General features: G+C 36.2%; 1 protein-coding gene across 1 annotated transcript in view; it reads right to left on the bottom strand.

The window, feature by feature from the left end:
* LRP6 (LDL receptor related protein 6) overlaps positions 1 to 18,422 on the bottom strand; it is a 153,420-nt gene that overhangs the window by 61,895 nt on the left and 73,103 nt on the right. Inside the window, exons 6-7 of the mRNA XM_043966783.1 lie at positions 13,854 to 14,250; positions 12,289 to 12,460 (exon numbers count right to left, since the gene is read on the bottom strand). Coding sequence (XP_043822718.1) covers positions 12,289 to 12,460; positions 13,854 to 14,250 — 569 coding nt within the window. The remainder of the gene's footprint in view (positions 1 to 12,288; positions 12,461 to 13,853; positions 14,251 to 18,422) is intronic.

The following is an 18,422-nucleotide window of genomic DNA, read 5'->3' as shown; positions in this document are numbered from 1 at the left end:
CTGTGTGACCCTGTACAAGTCACCTAACCTCTGTTTGCCTAAACCCAATGGAGAAGGAAACAGCAAAGCACTCCAGTATCTTTGCAAAGAAAACTCCATACAGAGTCATATAGAGTCAGATATGACTGAACAACTGAACAACAACAAAAAGATCAGAGAAAGAGAAAAGGGACCTATGTGTACAAAAAATATTCATTGTAGCTTTTTTGTATGTACTATAAACTAAACAAGTATCCATCAACTCAAGGAATGACTAAACAAATTATGGTATGTGAATGTCATAGATTATGGCACTACAGCAATGATGAAAGAGATGTTTCAGAGAAATATGGGAAGATTTACTTGAAATGATACTGAATGCAGTAAACAGAGCCAGAACAATCTTTGCATTAATTGTCACGTTTTTAAAGACAAAGAACTCTGAAAGAATTGAGAATTCTGATCAATTTAATGAAAAACCACAATTCCGGAGTACTGGTGAGGAAGCATACTACCTACTTCTTGATAGAGGTGATAAATTAAAGAAGCAAAACAAGACACATTTTTTGGAGATGGCTGTTGTAGAAATATGTTTTGTTTAACTACGCATATTTGTTACAGGTTATCATAGGACCACAACCTTCCCTCACTCTCTCTTTCACCATAAAAGGGATTTGTTTTCCTTAACAGAAAACAAAGCTGCTCTTAAGAACCTGACTGGTCCCTGCCTCCCTTAACACAACTTCTCAATTACCTACCTAAAGGCATAAAAAGCCCCACATTCCTGGAATTGGAACCCCTCCAACTTAGATATCTGAACACCACACTTCCTGCTGACTGGTTGAGTTTCCATACAGAGATGTGACTGGAAGTTGAGGGCTGTACATCTATAGAAGTTAAGTGCCACTGTATTCTTGTTGAAAAGCCTTGCTGTATAAGGACAAAGTATATTTCTTTTTGTTAACTGTTCAATTATTATAAATTACTTGATTTACCCCAAAACTGAACCTGAACTAATAGGCTGATGACATCAGGCCAGCCATTAACACAATAGACTTCCTTGTCTTTTTTTTTTAATGGGAGGAAGAGCAAAAGAAAATAAATGCTTGTATTTTTTTTAATAAAGAAAAGACATGATATGGAGAAGGAAAAAAGGTGGTAAATCCATTAGACAGAAACACCAGAAAGTACTTTAACTTTAGACAAGAATAACATGTGCAATGTTTTGTAACCTTTAACCTGTTAATCCCCCAAAATTTGCATTCCATATACCCTTTTCCATATCCCCCCATCCCCTAAAAAAAAAAAATGACAGTGGGGAGTGTGCCAATAATACCAACCTATCTTGTGTTTAGTTTAGAAACTACTTCAGAAAAAGAAAAGATAAAATATATTAATGATGTTGGTATGGGAGGTTAAAGTTCATAACTATTTCTAGTTCAGTAGTCAGTAATCAACCCTGAGAAGCAGATGCACTTAAAAAAAAAATTTGTTTTTAAGAGTGAATTTTAGGGGCAGGTAGGTAGCACAGTGGATAAAGCATTGGCCCTGGATTCAGGAGGACCTGAGTTCAAAGCTGGCCTCAGACACTTGACACTTACTAGCTGTGTGACCCTGGGCAAGTCACTTAACCCCAACTGCCTCACCAAAAAAAAAAAAAAAAAAAGAGTGAATTTTAGATGCCACTACCAGCAAACAAGCTTATATTTCTGTCACAACTCCCTCCCCCACCTCTGGAAGTTGCCTGCTAGATCTAAGGGAACAAGCTTCACTTGCATAAACCTTAAACCTTATTTCAGAAGTACTGTAGCATATCTGAAGTTCTATAACAGTTCTAAAGCCCACTTTGATTGAACATGGCCAAGTTAATATGGCTGGTCAACTGAACAAAACATTCCTTAACCATGAGCCAGGCACTGAGGAGACAGAGTTAAAAATAACACAGTTCTGCCCTCAAGGAGAGCCCATTCAACTGGAATGCAAGTAATAACCTAACTACCAGGAAAGGATTATAAAATGCTCCATAAATCTAAGCGTTACAACTGAGGACCAGTGAAAAATGAATAGGATTATTCTATTTATTAATACAGGAGAATAATCAACACTAGCACTTCTAATTGTTCCCAGATTGCAAAACTAAAGGAATACAAGTCTTCTCTCAAGGTGAGTGAGAATGTGATCTATACAGGTCAATTGATAAAATCGATTAGGTTTTTACTACTAAAACATGGGAAGACAAGCCTTAACCCAACAGAAAATTTACATAATCCACCTACAAGTTTAGACTCAGAAAATACAAGTTGAACAGATTTGAGGAACTCCTTTTCATACTGTTCAGGGACAATGAAATGTTCCTTTAAAAAATAACGAATTAGGGCTTCAATTGAGGGAAGGGATAGAGGAGGGGGAACTAACTCAAGTGGCAATTGAAACTTGACCCTTGTCTAAAAGCTGGAGACTAAAAGATTATCACAGAAAGGAAGGAAAAGGGACACCTGGAGCTAAACAATAAATTACAGGTTCTTGCTGAAGAGGAGGGAACTGAATGCTCTGGGAAGAAAGCAGGTGCTTATCCTCTAAGAAATGATATATTAGAGCTACAGAAGCTATTAAGTGAGGCATTAGTCAACAAATTTGGAAGAAGGAGTAAAAAGTAGTGGTGGTTGGTGATTCCTTGTTCAGGTATCTGTCAACCTGATGACGAGAGAAGTTTGCAGCATAAGGAAGGGCATATATCCAACACATAACAGAGAGTTTATTAAAATGAATTACTCACTTCTGGTAATTTATGTGGACACAAATTATATTACCAGAGGGAGTCTAAAAAGCATTGCCAAAGATTACAAATATTTGGGCAAGAATCTGAAGACTATAGGTGTAGACTGGGCAAGAGATAAAAAAAGAGAAAAACTAATTTGGAAAGTACACAAGCTATCTAAGAATTGGATTTAGCTATCTGTACCTTAAAATATAGGGATGACACACCAGGACAGAACTGGAGCGTATCTAATAAAGACTGGAAAAAACCCACTAGCTAGCCTTTGTAGAATGTCTTGCAAATCTAACCAAAATGTTTTTAAACTAATAAAGGATTTGGCACAGTGGATAAAGCACTGGCCCTGGATTCAGGAGGACCTGAGTTCAAATCCGACCTCAGAAACTAGACACTTACTAGCTGTGCGATTCTGGGTAAGTCACTTAACCCTTACTGCCCCACAAAAATGAATGAATGAATAATTAAATAAATAGGTAGATAAATAAATATGTAAATAAATAAACAAGCTAATAAAGGATAGAAGGGAGAAAAATGTGTATGGAGAATCACCAAGCTAGATAGCATAGAAAGCAGTTACAATGAAAAAAGTTGAGACAATGAAAGAAGTTGAGACTAATATTCATAGAACACAGGATCGAAGAAAGCAATCAGTGGGTAAACTAATGGACTCAAAATGTTTACAGAAACTAGGTAACATGAGAGAACCAGAAGAAAATTAACATGACAGCTAATGAAGGGAAATGATCATTGTGAGGGTGTGGGGATATTTCCAATAAGGGCCTGATATTCAAGATACATAAGGAACTAATACAACTATATAAGATTAAAAGTTATTACCTGGGGCAGCTAGATGACGCAGTGGATAGAGCACTGGCCCTGGAGTCAGGAGTACCTGAGTTCAAATCCGGCCTTAGACACTTAATACTTAACTAGTTGTGTGACCCTAGGCAAGTCACTTAACCCCAATTGCCTCACTAAAAAAAAAATGTTATTCCTTAATACATGTGGTCAAATGACAAGCAAAAGAAACACAAACTACTAACAACTATATAAAAGAATGATCTAAAATGATGATCTAAAAAACTGAAGCTTTATCTAACACTCAGCAAATTGGCAAAGATGACAAAACATAGAAATGACAATGCTGGTGGAGCTGTGGAAAACTGAACACAATAATGCCCTGGTGATAAAACTTTGAATTGGTTCAAACATTCTGAACAATGTGGAATCATGCCAAGAATGTGACTAAAATGTCCATACCCTCCTAAGTATCACTGAGACTTGATGGAATGAAACCTGTAACTGGAATATGTCAATGGATGGGTAAATCTTATTTTAAAAAATAGGATAGGCAAAAAGTGGGAAGGAGAGGGAAGAAGACATCACACTGTATTTTTGGGTTTTTTTGTTTTTTTAGTGAGGCAATTGGGGTTAAGTGACTTGCCCAGGGTCACACAGCTAGTAAGTGGTGGTGGTGTCTGAGGCCAGATTTGAACTCAGGTACTCCTGAATCCAGGGCCAGTGTTCTAACCACTGCACCACCTAGCTGCCCCCACACTGTATTTTAAGATATAATTGTAAGGAAATCCAAAGGTGGAGGAAGCATGATGAAGGGCATTTGTGTAAATATTAATGTAGAACAGAAAACAGAAACAATTTTTTCACCAGAGCATATACTACAAAACACGTGGAAAGAAAAAGGTAATAGAAATCTGAGAAACAGATCACAATCTTGGCACAGAGTCATGATAGAGTAGTATTAGGAAACTTCAATTATCCTGACATGCTGGGGAAGCAGGGCAGTTAATCATTTCTTGACTTACTTTAATAATTTCATTCTTCAAAAGGTCAAGGAAACAGATGGAATTTTTTACATTGGATCTGATTTTCACTAATAAAGAAGAATTATAATATAGGGTAGAAATAATGAAAATGTGGGGAAAAGTAACCACAACCTCTTAAGAGTTTGTGATAGAAAAAGAGAACAAAGGGGCAGCTAGGTGGTGCAGTAGATAAAGCACCTGCCCTGGATTCAGGAGGACCTGAGTTCAAATCCGGCCTCAGACACTTGACACTTACTAGCTGTGTGACCCCGGGCAAGTCATTTAACCCTCATTGCCCTGCTTAAAAAAAAAAAAAAGAAAAGAAAAAGAGAAGAAAGCTGAGCTAAGTCTGACATTTCATTAGGTTCAAAGAAATGATACTGACTACAATTCTATTAGGGAATTCAGCATAGGAAGGACAGAAACTCTCAAGAATTAAACTCTAAAGGTATAAACAATTCCATGGAGCAGGAAAAGTGGAAGTTACAATCCAAAGATGCAGTTGTGGGTTAACAGGAAACTTACCAACCAACTTATATATATATTTTTCGGAGCAATGAGGGTTAAATGACTTGCCCAGGGTCACATAGTTAATAAGTGTCAAGTGTCTGAGACCAGATTTGAACTCAGGTCCTCTTGAATCCAGGGCTGGTGCTTTATCCACTGTGCCACCTAGCTGCCCCCCCCACCCTAACTTAGATTTTTAAATGATATGTACAGAAAAGAGAAGTAAGGACAAATAGCAGAGGATGATTATATGAGCATGGCGCAATACTATGAAAAGAAGCACTAAGTAAAAAGTTCAGAATTAGCCAAGGCTAGGGAGGGAACCTAAGAAAAACCAAAAAGGTTTTGTTTTTGAGCCATAATAGGGAAAAGAAAAGGGTAAACAAAAAGAGAGAAGCAGCACTTGGAATGGACAAATCAATAATACCTCTCATGAGGGACACAGTCTTACTTTGCTTCTACTTTCTCTCCTAGGGAATATAGTCTCTGCATTGGAGATAACAAAATGAAAATGGTTAACAGGGAGTCAATACCCAAGATTAATAAGGATAATAAGAGAGGGTCTAGTCACCCTGGATAAATGCAAGTCAAGTCACCTGACCCAGACGAACTATTTATAACCCAGAATAGAAAAGAACTAGAGATGTGACTGTTAAACTACTGTTAGGAGTATCTGAAAACCCTCAGAAAATAGTGGAGATGTGGCAGGATAAGAAAAGGGCAAATGTCCTGATTTTCCAAATAGAATCATCTGAAAACTATAGACCAGGGATCTTAACTTCAATTCTGGTAAAATGCTAGAACAGATCATTAAAGAGTTAATGAACATCTGAAAAAGGAAGTAGGTAATTACAGAGAGTCAATGTGGCTTCAAAAAGAACAGGTCATGCCAGATGAGCCTCTTGTGATAGGGCTACTAAGCCACTAGAGCAAGGAAACAATATGAATGTAATTTAGCCACATTTTACTGATGCTTGTAATAAAACACTTGACATTACTGATATGAGCACTGGATGATAATAAGGTAAGCAAAGAACTGGTTGAATGAACAGATTCAAAGAAAATTAACAGTTCAATATCACCTTGGAAAGTCTGCAGTAGTGGGTTCCTAGGATCTATACTTGACCTGTACTGTTTAACACTTTAATCTGTGATTTGGATAAAGGCAGAGGTGACATGCTCATATGATCTGCTGATGACACAAGCTGGGAGGTACAGCTAACACACTGGACAACAGGGCCAGGATGCAAAAAGATCAACAGATTAGAGCACTGAGTTTAAAGTAATAAGATAAAATTTAATAGATATTTTCAATAGGCAGCAAGGTGGTGCAGTGGTTATAGCTTAAGACCTGAGTTCAAATCCAATGTCAGACACTTGCTAGCTAAGTGATCCTAGACAAGTCACTTAACCTCTGTTTTCCAATATTAGTATCTACCTCCCAGGGTTGCTGTGAGAAGTGCATAGCACATACATAGTAGGCACTATGTAAATGCTAGCTATTCTTATTTTTATTATGGATAAATACAAAGTATTACATTTGAGGGCCGTTACTTTAAATCAACTCTGTAAGTTTATCTGAAAAATATTTGGGGGTTTAGGAGGCTTCAAGCTCAACACAACTCAACAATGTGATGGGACAACTAAATATGCTAATGTAATCCTGGCCTTCTTAAGAGAGGTTTCTCTTCTAGGAATAAGGAGACAATACTTTCTTTGCCTTCTGTCATGATCCAGGCACTGATAAGCTGGAGAACAAGAAGAAAAGGAGCAACCAAAATTGTGAAGACCCTGAGTTCCTATCTTAAGACAATAGGTTGAAACATGAGAGAATGAAACATTTCATCCCGCCTCTAAAATGTATTTCTCGTGCAACCTTGTGCAAGCTACTTAATATCTCTGGACTTCAGTTTTCTCACCTGTAAAATGAGATAACTGGAAGATATGGCCTCTGAGGGCCATTTCAGCTCTTGACCTAAGATCTTATGATCCTATGATACTACAAAGTAAAGATGTTCAGCCTAGAAAAAGAAAACTCAAGGGTTTTCTTAAAAAATGTTTGTTCTTATTCTCTTTGGCCTCAATAGGCAGAAACAGCAGTAATGGGTTGAAGTTTCAAGGAAACAAATTTGGTTCGATGTCAGGAAAAATTTTCTAGCAATGAGATCTGCCCAAAATGAATAGGTCATCTCAGGCAGTGGAGATTTCCCACTCACTGTAGAGGATGGATGACAATTTGTCAGGAATATTATAGTGAGAATTACTTGTATAAGTTGGACAATACAGTTACTACTTCCAACTCTCAATTCATAATTATGAGATAGTCACAATGAGCAAAATAATATTGCTAAGAGTACATATCAACAGGTAGTTTTCAAATATGAGTGTATAAATCCAATTAACACAAAGGTATACTTAAAATAGTAATGATATAAAAAGTAGTATGACAGAACCACATTAATAGTTCAACTGATTCTAACCAATCAACCGAATAGTCTGCTGTTTCATCAACTTAACAATGAAACTTATTCTACAGGATGTATGATAAGATTTTTTTAGCATATGTATCACAGAGTAGATAGCCCAAAAGTAAAGATTCAGATGCATCAAAGTCAACTATCTCAATAACCTGTCAAGTGCTACAAACACAAAAACTTTTTTTTTTTGCAGGGCAGTTAGGGTTAAGTGACTTGCCCAGGGTCACACAGTTAGTAAGTGTTAAGTGTCTGAAGCTGGATTTGAACTCAAGGTCCTCCTGACTCCAGGGCCGGTGCTCTATCCACTGTGCCACCTAGCTGCCCTACAAAAGCATTTTTTTTTTTTGCAGGGCAATGGGGGTCAAGTGACTTGCCCAGGGTCAAGTGACTATCTCACAAGTGTCAAGTGTCTGAGGCCAGATTTGAACTCAAGTCCTCCTGAGTCCAGGGCCAGTGCTCTATTCACTACACCACCTAGCCGCCCCCTCCTACAAAAGCATTTTAAGGAACTAGAGATAAGCAGGCACCAATTTACCAGACAGTACTTTTGTATATTTGTTATGCAAACAAAAGCTTTTTCATAAATCTGGAAATAGATAAATCTATGGATCTACTGAAATTAGGAAGTCTCCAAAGGTTCTTGTATCTATAACAGATTTACAATATGGGCTAAGAATAGCAAACAAATATTTTGTTTTGGAAAATCTGAATGTTCAGGAAACAAATTTCCTTGTTAGGATACTAGCAGATTAGAAAAAGCTACCATAACCAGAAAATGTCACCCTACAGTTTCAGAATTTCAATATGAAATAGAACACTAACTAGATGCCAAGCTTTGAATATGCATCACTCAGTAATAGTCTCTTCAAAACTTCTTGAAAGCAAGCAGCTTCTATTTCTGTTTCCCAGGAAAGTTCTATTAGATGTGTTTAGACTCAGGACAAACCAATATATAGACAATGCTTCCCTTAAAGAGAAGGGGTCAATAAAGTAATAAAGGCAACCAGACTCCAAATTATGGCTGAATCCTCTTTTACCTATAGCTGGTAGACATGTATATGGCTTTTGCAGGAGTAAGTAAAAAAAGAAAAAGAAAGGAAATATGAAACTTGAAGCAAAAGGTTTATAAAGAAAGAAAATTGTGAAGAAACATATTTGAGACAATTCTATTTCTTTCAAGTTTTTTTCCTCAGTGTTACCTTTTGAGTTAAGTGATATGCAAATTAGAAAAGTATTTCTGGAATGAGAAGACACAAACGAACCAAGAGAGAAAATTATATCTTTTAAACCCTGAATCAAGGCAGAAAATGCTATAAATCTATGAAAAGTCATCAAGAAGCCTTCCCCACTGTAACAGTCACCCATTTCAATAAACAAATATCAATGAAACATCACAGTGAAACCTAACAGCTGCTTTCTGTCACATAAAATAGAAAAAAAAAACTTCCTGATGCATCGCCAACCATCCTCCATTAATTTTTGTTGATTCTTTTTCATTATCATTATTCAGTACATTGTAGCAAAAATCAAAGATATTCTGGCTGAGGGCTGAAAGGGGGAGGATATGCTAACCCTAGCTTCAACAACTTTACATTCTACTGAAGGGAGAAAAAAATAATAAATTAGACAGATAGACAGACAGACAGACAACAGAAAGGTAATTGTAAAAAATAATACCAAGGGATGTCACTGTAAATTTATGGTCTGTGATTGTTGTGTTGTTGTGTCCAAATCTCTGTGACCCCATTTGGGGGTTTTCTTGACAGAAATACTGGAATGGTTTGCCATTTCCTTCTCCAGCTCATTTTACAGATGAGAAAACTGAGACAGGAAGGATTAAATGACTTGCCCAAGGTCACATAGCAAGTAAGTGACTGAGGCTGGATCTGAACTCAGGTCTTCAGGCCTGGTCTATCTATTGCACTACCTAGCTGCCTACCTAACATATAGGAGTTGCTTAAAATCTGTTGAAATAAACATAAAATTCTGTCACAGAATCTTCAACAATAACACTTTAACAGGACATTTACTTAAATTTAAGGACACATTTTAAAAGATTTTTCCATTTTCAACATAACGGTGTTCTCATTTTCAAAGTTGGTTCTAGGATTTTGTAAATATTTTCCTCTAAACCAATTATTCTTCCTCCTACCTAAGGCCTAAAAATATTTTTTAAAATTGATTTTAAGTTACATTCATTTTTAAGTTATAACAAATTCTTTAAATATATGTTTATACTAGTTTTGATTCCTTAAAAGAGACAGTATGACACTGCTAGCTCCTTCAATACAGGCCTTATTTCAAATACTCAAAAATTTAAGTCAATATAACATCAATTGCTTTCCTAAAACCTGCATGATACATTGCTGGGTGCTAGTTTTTACAGAAATTGTTACAAGCATCCTGTAAACAAAAAAACTATTTGAACTTTAAAGAAAAAAAATCAATGAGCATTTAGTTTCTCAAATGCCACAGGAAATTAAGAAAGGATAACATGCTAAGGAAGAATTATAGCATCTATCTAAGAGCAAGAAGGGACTTCACAAGCCATCTATGCCATATCCTATCTGAATAAGAATTCTCTCTACAACATTCTCAACAAGTAGTCATCCAGCTTCTGCTTAAAGAACTCCAGTACAGGGAATCTCTCTTCCTCCTGGGGAGGTCCATTCTACTTTTAAAAGGCTCTGTTAGGATAAAGAAGTCAAAACTATCTATTGCCATATGAAAAAATGTTCTAAGTCACTACAGATTAGAGAAATGCAAATTAAAACAACTCTGAGGTACCACCTCACACCTATCCAATTGGCTAATATGACAAAAAAAGGAAAATAATAAATATTGGAGATGTGGAAAAACTGGAACACTAATGCACTGTTGCAATTTGGAACTATACCCAAAGGGCTACAGGGCTATGCATACCCTTTGAACCAGTAATACTAATACTAGGTCTGTATCTCAGAGATTATAAAAAAGGGAAAAGGATTCACATGTACAAAAATATTTATAGGAGCTCTCTTTGTGGTGGCAAAGAATTGGAAATTGAGGGGATGGCCATGAACTGGGGAATGGCTGAACAAGTTGTGGTTTAAGAATGGAATGGAATATTATTGTGCTATAAGAAATGATGAGCAGGCAAATTTCAGAAAAACCTGGAAAGACTTAAGTAGACTGATGCTGGGTGCAGTGAGCAGAACCAGGAGAACATTGTACACAGTAACAGCAACATTATGTGATGATCAGCAGTGATAGACTTTGCTTTCCTCAGCAACACAATGATCTAAGACATTTCCAAAGGACTCATGATGGAAAATGCTGTCCACATCCAGAAAAAAGAACTGGGAGGGGGGGGGCCAAGCTAGGTGGCGCAGTAGATAGAGCACCAGCCCTGAAATCAGGAGGACCTGAGTTCAAACCTGGCCTGAGACACTTGACACTTACTAGCTGTGTGACCCTGGACAAGTCACTTAATCCCAATTGCCTCACCAAAAAGAAAAAAAAACAACTGTGGAATCTGTATATAAATAGAACCATACTATTTTTACTTTTTCTTTTGGTTTTTTTTTTCTTTCTTGAGGTTTTCCCCTTTTATTCTGAATCTTTTTTTTTTTTTTTTTGCACAGGGCAATTGGGGTTGAGTGACTTGCCCAGGGTCACATAGCTAGTAAGTGTCAAGTGTCTGAGGTCGCATTTGAACTCAGGTCCTCCTGAATCCAGGGCTGGTGTTTTATCCACTGCGCCACCTAGCTGACCCCTGATTCTTTTTTACAACATAACTAATGTGGAAATATGTTTAATGTGATTGTACATGTAAAACCTATATCAGATTATCTTCTGTCTTGGGGAGAGGGGAGAGAAGGGAGGGAGGAAGAAAGACTGGGAACTCAAAATCTTACAAAAATGAATGTTGAAAATTATCTTTACATATAACTGGAAAAAATAAAATACTATTAAGAGAAAAAAATTAAAGGCTCTGTTAGCCTGTTTTTTGTTTGTTTGTTTGTTTTTACATTTTATCAAGTCAAAATATGCCTCTGAACCTTTTGCTTCTTTCTTCTAGTTGTACCCTGTTGTCCCTCTTTCACATGACAACCCTTCAAGTATTTGAAGACAACTTTTCTGTCACCCCTTACTCTCTGTTCCCTCCCAATTCTTTGCTTCTCTAGGCTAAATATCTCCAGTTCCTTCAACAGATCCATTTATATTCCATGAACCTCTTACTATACCGATGACCCTCTTTGGACATGCTCCCACATAACTTGTCTTTGTTAAAATACAGTAAACAGAATTCCATGAAGTATACCAGATGTGGTATGACCAAAGCAGAGTATAGAAGAGAACTCTTACTTCCATTATTCTAGGCCCTCTAGAAGCCTCTAAAATTTAATATAGCCTTGGAAAACATTAGTTTTTTTGGCACTCAGGATCTGTTACGGTCTAGTGGTTCATATTAAGTATGCAATCCACTAAAACCTCTAAATATTTTTCATAGGAATGTTTTTCTAGCAACACATTCCCCATTCTGTATTTGTGAAGTTGAATTTTTGAACCTAAGGGATAACTATAAATGTCTATTTTCCTGAGAATCCTGCCTCTTCAGAGACATCTTCATGACAATCATTCCAGACACCTCTAGAAAAACAGGAGTGGATTCACTAAATTATTAAGTGTCTACTTTAAAAACTACTATAAAACCGATTCAAAGTGGAAAAAACTGGAAACAAACCTCAATCTTGTCTGTTTTGGCATCTCCCCAGTATATTTTGTCTTCATCGTAATCCAGAGCTAAACCATTTGGCCAACCAAGAGATGTATTCACCAAAACTACTCGGTCAGACCCATCCAAAGCTGCTCGCTCAATTTTGGGGATTTCTCCCCAATCTGTCCAATACATATACCTAGAGAAAAACATAGAACATGGATTTAAAATTAATTACCCTTTTGGAGATCTCAGACTTTATATCCTCTTCCAAAATATCACTGGTATGATCAGAAAATATTTAGCAAGAAAAAAACACTAGGGATTTAGAAAAAAGACAATTCTTTTTTTTTTTTTCTGGCAGGGCAATAAAGGTTAAGTGACTTGTCTGGGGTCACACAGCTAGTAAGTACCTGAGGCTGGATTTGAACTCAGGTCCTCCTGAATCCAAGGCCAGTGCTTTATCCACTATGCCACCTAGCTGCCCAAAAAAGACAATTCTTAACAAAGGAACACATACCTCACTGTAACTAGTAGATCTGGCAAAAGAATTTAAATTCAAATAGCATTCACTAATAGCTAATTTCTGAAGTTTCTTCCAATTCTAAAATTCTATTATTCACTTGGATCAAATTGGCCAGATATTCTTGTGTTTCTTACTGTTTAATGTGTGTTTTCCTAGATCCTCAGAACATTCTCTAGTCATTACCAAAAACAACATTCCAATGACAGAATTCTGATAACAAATTGAATTCTCAAAATAAGTGTTTCCTACAGTCCTACTTTCCTCTTGTAAATACTTAGAGTTTTAATTTCTTAGATGTTTATATTCAAACCAGCGTTATGATGTATTGTTGCCTCTTTCCTGAGAGTGAATATAAGAAGAATGAACCATATTATATTGTACTATAAGACTGTAAACTCTTTGAAACTTAGGATGTGTCTATGTATGCAAGTATAGTCTTGCATACAATTGGCACTCAACAAACATGTTGATTAGACAACTAATTATTAGTAAGCAGGTATAGTAAATGGGGAAAAATTTTTATGACCTGGCAAATTTTAAAAAATCGTTTCCCAGACTAAAATAATAAGCACATTATATTTGTTTAAACTATATATTTTAAAATATCTCATCCTCCAAAATAATATCAAACAAATGGGCAATATCAAGCAAGGGGAAAAAATAATTCATTCACTAAATAATAAACATAAGGTATAGTACATATTATTATAAACATGGCTCTGGGTATTCTGAGAAAGCTATGAAAATTAAATCTATGGGGGAGAAAATAATTTCATTCCACATTTTTTATGGTCAGAGTACAACCTCAGAAAAATCTGAAACTAACACTGGAAGCCAGCAAACATGGACTTAATTTAAGAAGGAAAGGTATGCAATATATTCTGGGAAATGAAACAATTTAACCTAAGAATTCTACTCTAACCTGTACAAAGTGGAGAGTGGATGGCCAATTAAAACACTACTGCATATTTGCTACCAATTGATCCCACTGTGTTCCAACAATATTTTTTGAGACAAATGAAAATAAGTAACAAGATAGAAAAATTGACAAGCAGAAGCTTCTTACCCAACCATTGGGTCCAGCACTATAGCTCGCGGTTCCTCCAAGTCTTCTGAAATCAAAATCTTTCTCATGGTTCCATTAAGCCTTGTCACCTCTATGCGGTCAGTGCCTGTGTCCGTCCAATAAAGGTTCCGTGCAACCCAATCCACTGCAATGCCATCGGGGTGTGCAATTTGAGCTGTCACCACAAACTGACTGCCAGATCCATCTATAAAAGAGCGACGTATAGCCCTCACTTCATCATCAGTCCAGTAGATGTATCCTTCTAAAGGATCATAGTCTATGGCAATTGCATGGCGGATATCTTCTAGCTGTAGAACTATATCTGTAAAGTCTGGCGTATCCAAGGAAATTCGCCTCAGGTCTGTCCTTCGGGCTAAAAGCAATAATTCAGTTGCTCCTAGAAAGGAAAATTATAAAAACAACTTGAACACTGGTCCTAGAAGACTGAAGAGAATTTAAATCAACATATCAGACATTATAACTTTTTCAAGAAGAGTAGAAATAAAAAGTTGGGTTGAAGGGTGCTTAGGATGGTTGGAGAAGGAGATCTGAAAAGGAACATGTTTCAGTGAAAGCTGCCACTCAGAGAGACAGAGAAGGCATACTCTGAAAAGAACAACAGGTTTCATTAAATTTGGAAGACAGTCACCTAATGTTGGCAGTTTTCACTGCTGAAAAGACTAACTAGGATTGTAGGATATGAGATACTATATAGATTTGGAAAGATGGAAGCAAAGTCTTCCGATGATTTCTTTTTATCCAGGTGAAACTACCAAGGATCTCCCATTCTGATGAAAAGAGAAGTTAGCTAAGTTAGATGCAACCTATAATTCAGAAACTATTCATTCATCCTTAATGTTACCCAACCATTTTCACATTTCACTCCTCTCTTTTTATATTCTCCCATTACCTAACAAACCCCTTTTCTTCTTGTCCTCATTTCTGTTACCTATGGGTACTAACAAGGTAGCTCATTAAACATACTGGAATACAGAGGAAAAAGTAAAAAATAACTAAGTGCATAGCAGTATATGCATATACCACTACTTAGTACTTTACATACCTCCTTAAAGAAAATAGGCCTGTCTCAAATTAGTCAATTCATGTTAGATAACCTGGAATATCAGTAAGTAGAATTTATTTAATGTGTAAGAAAGTGAAGTTACTGGTGACCACAATTTCTAGCTAGCTCTATCTTAACATTACTCTTAACAGAAAGACATTTAAACCTTAGGAAAGACTGGCATCTTTAAGTCTTCATTAATGCAGTAACATTAGGAAAAAGTCACATTTCTCATACACTAATAAAAAATTATTAATTTCTAAACATCCATTCAAAATCTCTGCTCATTTCTTTTACCGCAGGAAAAACTAGTGACGCCATCATATAACAGTTCCTTGATTACAGAAAGACTTCAAGTGAAGAAAACTATGTGTATAAATATAAGATTTATATACATTGGTGTATTCTGTCAAAAGCTTTTTCTGCATCTATTCATATCATTTTATGGTTCTTGTTGTTTTTGTTATTGATATAACCAATTTGGGGGGGTTGGCAATGAGGGTTAAGTGACTTGCCCAAGGTCACACAGCTAGTAAGTGTCAAGTGTTTAATGCCGCATTTGAACTCAGGTCCTCCTGAATCCAGGGCCGGTGCTTTATCTACTGCACCACCTAGCTGCCCCTGATATAATAAATTATGACAGTCTTCCTAATATTGTTTGGACCAAGTCCTACATTCATGATATAAATCCATCCTGGTAATAGTACATAATCTTAAAAAAAATAGTGCATAATCTTTGTGATATAGTGCTGTAATCTCCTTGCTAGTATATTAAAGTTTTTGCATCAATATTCTTTAGGGAAATCAGTCTATAGCTTTCTTTCTGTTTTTGCTCTCCCTGATGTAGGTATCAAAATCGTATCTGTGTCATAAAAGCAATCTGGCAGGATTCCTCCATTACCTATTTTTTCAAATAGTTTATAAAGTAGTAGAATTAAAGTTTGCTTGTAAATCCATCTGGTTCTGGGTTTCCCCTGCCTCAGGGTGCTCATTTATGATTTATTTCTTTTTCTAAAGTAGGGTTAATTTTTCTGGTTTTTTCCAACCATTTCATATAGGTTGTCAGTTTTATTGGCAGAAAGCTGAGCAAAACAGCTCCTAATAATTTCATTATCTAAATTGGTTATGTACTCATGCTTTTCATTTTTGATACTAGTAATTTGGTAGTTTGGTTTTCTTTCCTCTTTCTTTTGGAAACTCATTAAGCAATGGTCAATCTTTTTCACTGGAATTTTTTCATAAAACCAGGTCCTAGTTTTATTTATTGGTTTTTTGTTTTTTGTTTTTGTTTTTGTTTTTTTTTGTGAGGGGCAATGGGGGTTAAGTGATTTGCCCAGGGTCACACAGCTAGTAAGTGTTAAGTGTCTGAAGCCGGATTTGAACTCAGGTACTCCTGAATCCAGGGCCAAGGCTTTATCCACTGCGCCACCTAGCTGCCCCTATTTATTGGTTTTTAAATTTTTTTTTCAATTTTAATAATGTCTCCATTGATTTTTTTAAACATTCCTATTTTGGTATTTAATTGAGGATTTTTAATTTGTTGTTTTCATAGATTTTTTAAATTGCATGCCCAATACTTTGACCTGCTTTTTCTCTCTTTTACTGATATGTGTTCAGAAATATAAAATTTTCCCTATGTACTAATTTGACTGCATCCCACAAATTTTGATAAGTTATCATTATCCTTAATGAAATCACTGATTGTTTCTATTTTTTTAGGATTATTTTATTTTGTTTCCCATTAATTTTTAATAATTTCTGAGGCCCTTTATTGAATATAATTTTTATAGCACTATGGTCTGAAAAGGGTATGTTTCTGCATTCTCTTGAGGCTTTATGCCCTAATACATCATCAGTTTTTGAGAAGGTACATCATACAGCTGAGAAAATATAGGTATACTCTTTTCTATTCTCATTTGATATTCTCCAGAGGTCTATCATATCTAATTTTCTAAAATTCTCAACTTCTTGTTTATCTAACATTTAGATTTACCTAGTCCAGAGAGGGGTAAATTAAGTTCCCCCACTAATACAGTTTTACTATTTCCTCCTATAACCCATTTAACTTTTCCTTCAAGAATTTCAATAATATAGCATGGTGTATTCTTGGTATTAATTCACTGTCTATGGTACCTCTTAGCAAAATAATTTCCCTGAATATCTCTTTTAATTAGACTCACTTTTGCTTTGTCTGAGATCCTGCCCTGCCTTTTTTTTTTTCTTTTGGTGAGACTGGGAGGTTTAAGTGGCTTACCCAGGGTCACACAGCTAATAAGTGTCAAGTGTTTGAGGCCACATTTGAACTCAGGTCCTCCTGAATCCAGGGCTGGTGCTTTATCCACTGCATCACCTAACATGCACGCCCCCCCCCCCCCCGGCCTTTTTTACTGTAAGTTAAAAGCATAATAGATTTTGCTCTGGCCCCTTATTTTAACTCTGTGTGTATCTTTCTGTTTCAAGTATGTTTCTTATAAACAACTTATTGTTGGGTTCTGGTTTCTAATCCATTCTACGATTTGCTTCCATTTTATGTGAGTCCATCCCATTCACATTCTCAATTATAATTGTTGTGTATTTCCTTCTATACTGTTCTCTTCTGATTTTTCTTCCCTTTTTTACCCTGTTCTTTCCTCAAAAGAGGAATAGTATTTCAAAGAGTTAAATCAAGAAGTGGCTTCTTCAATGAGTAGATGGGAAATTTAGAGATATAAGACTCTATGGAAAGGGAAAAGTTCGTGGTCCTAGAGAGGAAAATGAGCATGAAAGCTGGACAGTTCAATGTTTAATTTTTACAACATTTTAAATAAGACTAACCCAGATTAGGATTTATTAAGAGTTGAGAAGAAGAGTAAGGCTCAAATCAAATAATCAATATTTATTAAATGCCTAAGTTACAGACACAGTGCTAGGCTGGGTATATACAAAAACAGAGCAGACCTTGCCCTCAAAGTGGTTGCATTTTATCATCAACAATAGGCGAACAGATGAGTAAAGACAAAGTAATTTCAGCTGGAGTCAGGGACACACTAGAAGTTATAGGGTTCAGGAAAGACTTCACATCATAGGTAGCATTTGAGCTGGACTCTGAAAGAAACTACAGACTCTAAGAAGTGGAGCTGAAGGAACATATTTCAAGAAAAAGGTGGTGTTGGTGTGAGTAGTGAATAGTGGCCATGAGTGAAGTGTAATTGACGTGACTTGGAAACAAATTGGATTTGTAGGGCAAGGTAGCATGAGAAGTTGAAGACAACACCAATGTTGCAAATTCAGGTCCCAAAATAAATTGGCCAAGTTGGGAAGAAGCATGTGTTTGGGGAAGATAATGACCTCTGTCTTGAAAATCCTGAGTTTGGGGCATCTAGTTGGCAATGTCTAACAGACAGTAGGTGATGAAGGTCTGGCACTCAGGAGAAAAAGACAAAGGCTCACCAGGACTAATATGCATAAAGATGATAGCTGAATCCATGGATGTTAATATCCCCAAAAAAACGTTATAGTGAAAGAAG

The sequence above is a fragment of the Dromiciops gliroides genome, chromosome 5 (genome assembly GCF_019393635.1).
Source record: "Dromiciops gliroides isolate mDroGli1 chromosome 5, mDroGli1.pri, whole genome shotgun sequence".
NCBI lineage: Eukaryota > Metazoa > Chordata > Mammalia > Microbiotheria > Microbiotheriidae > Dromiciops > Dromiciops gliroides.
This window is presented reverse-complemented; position numbering and strand designations above follow the sequence as displayed.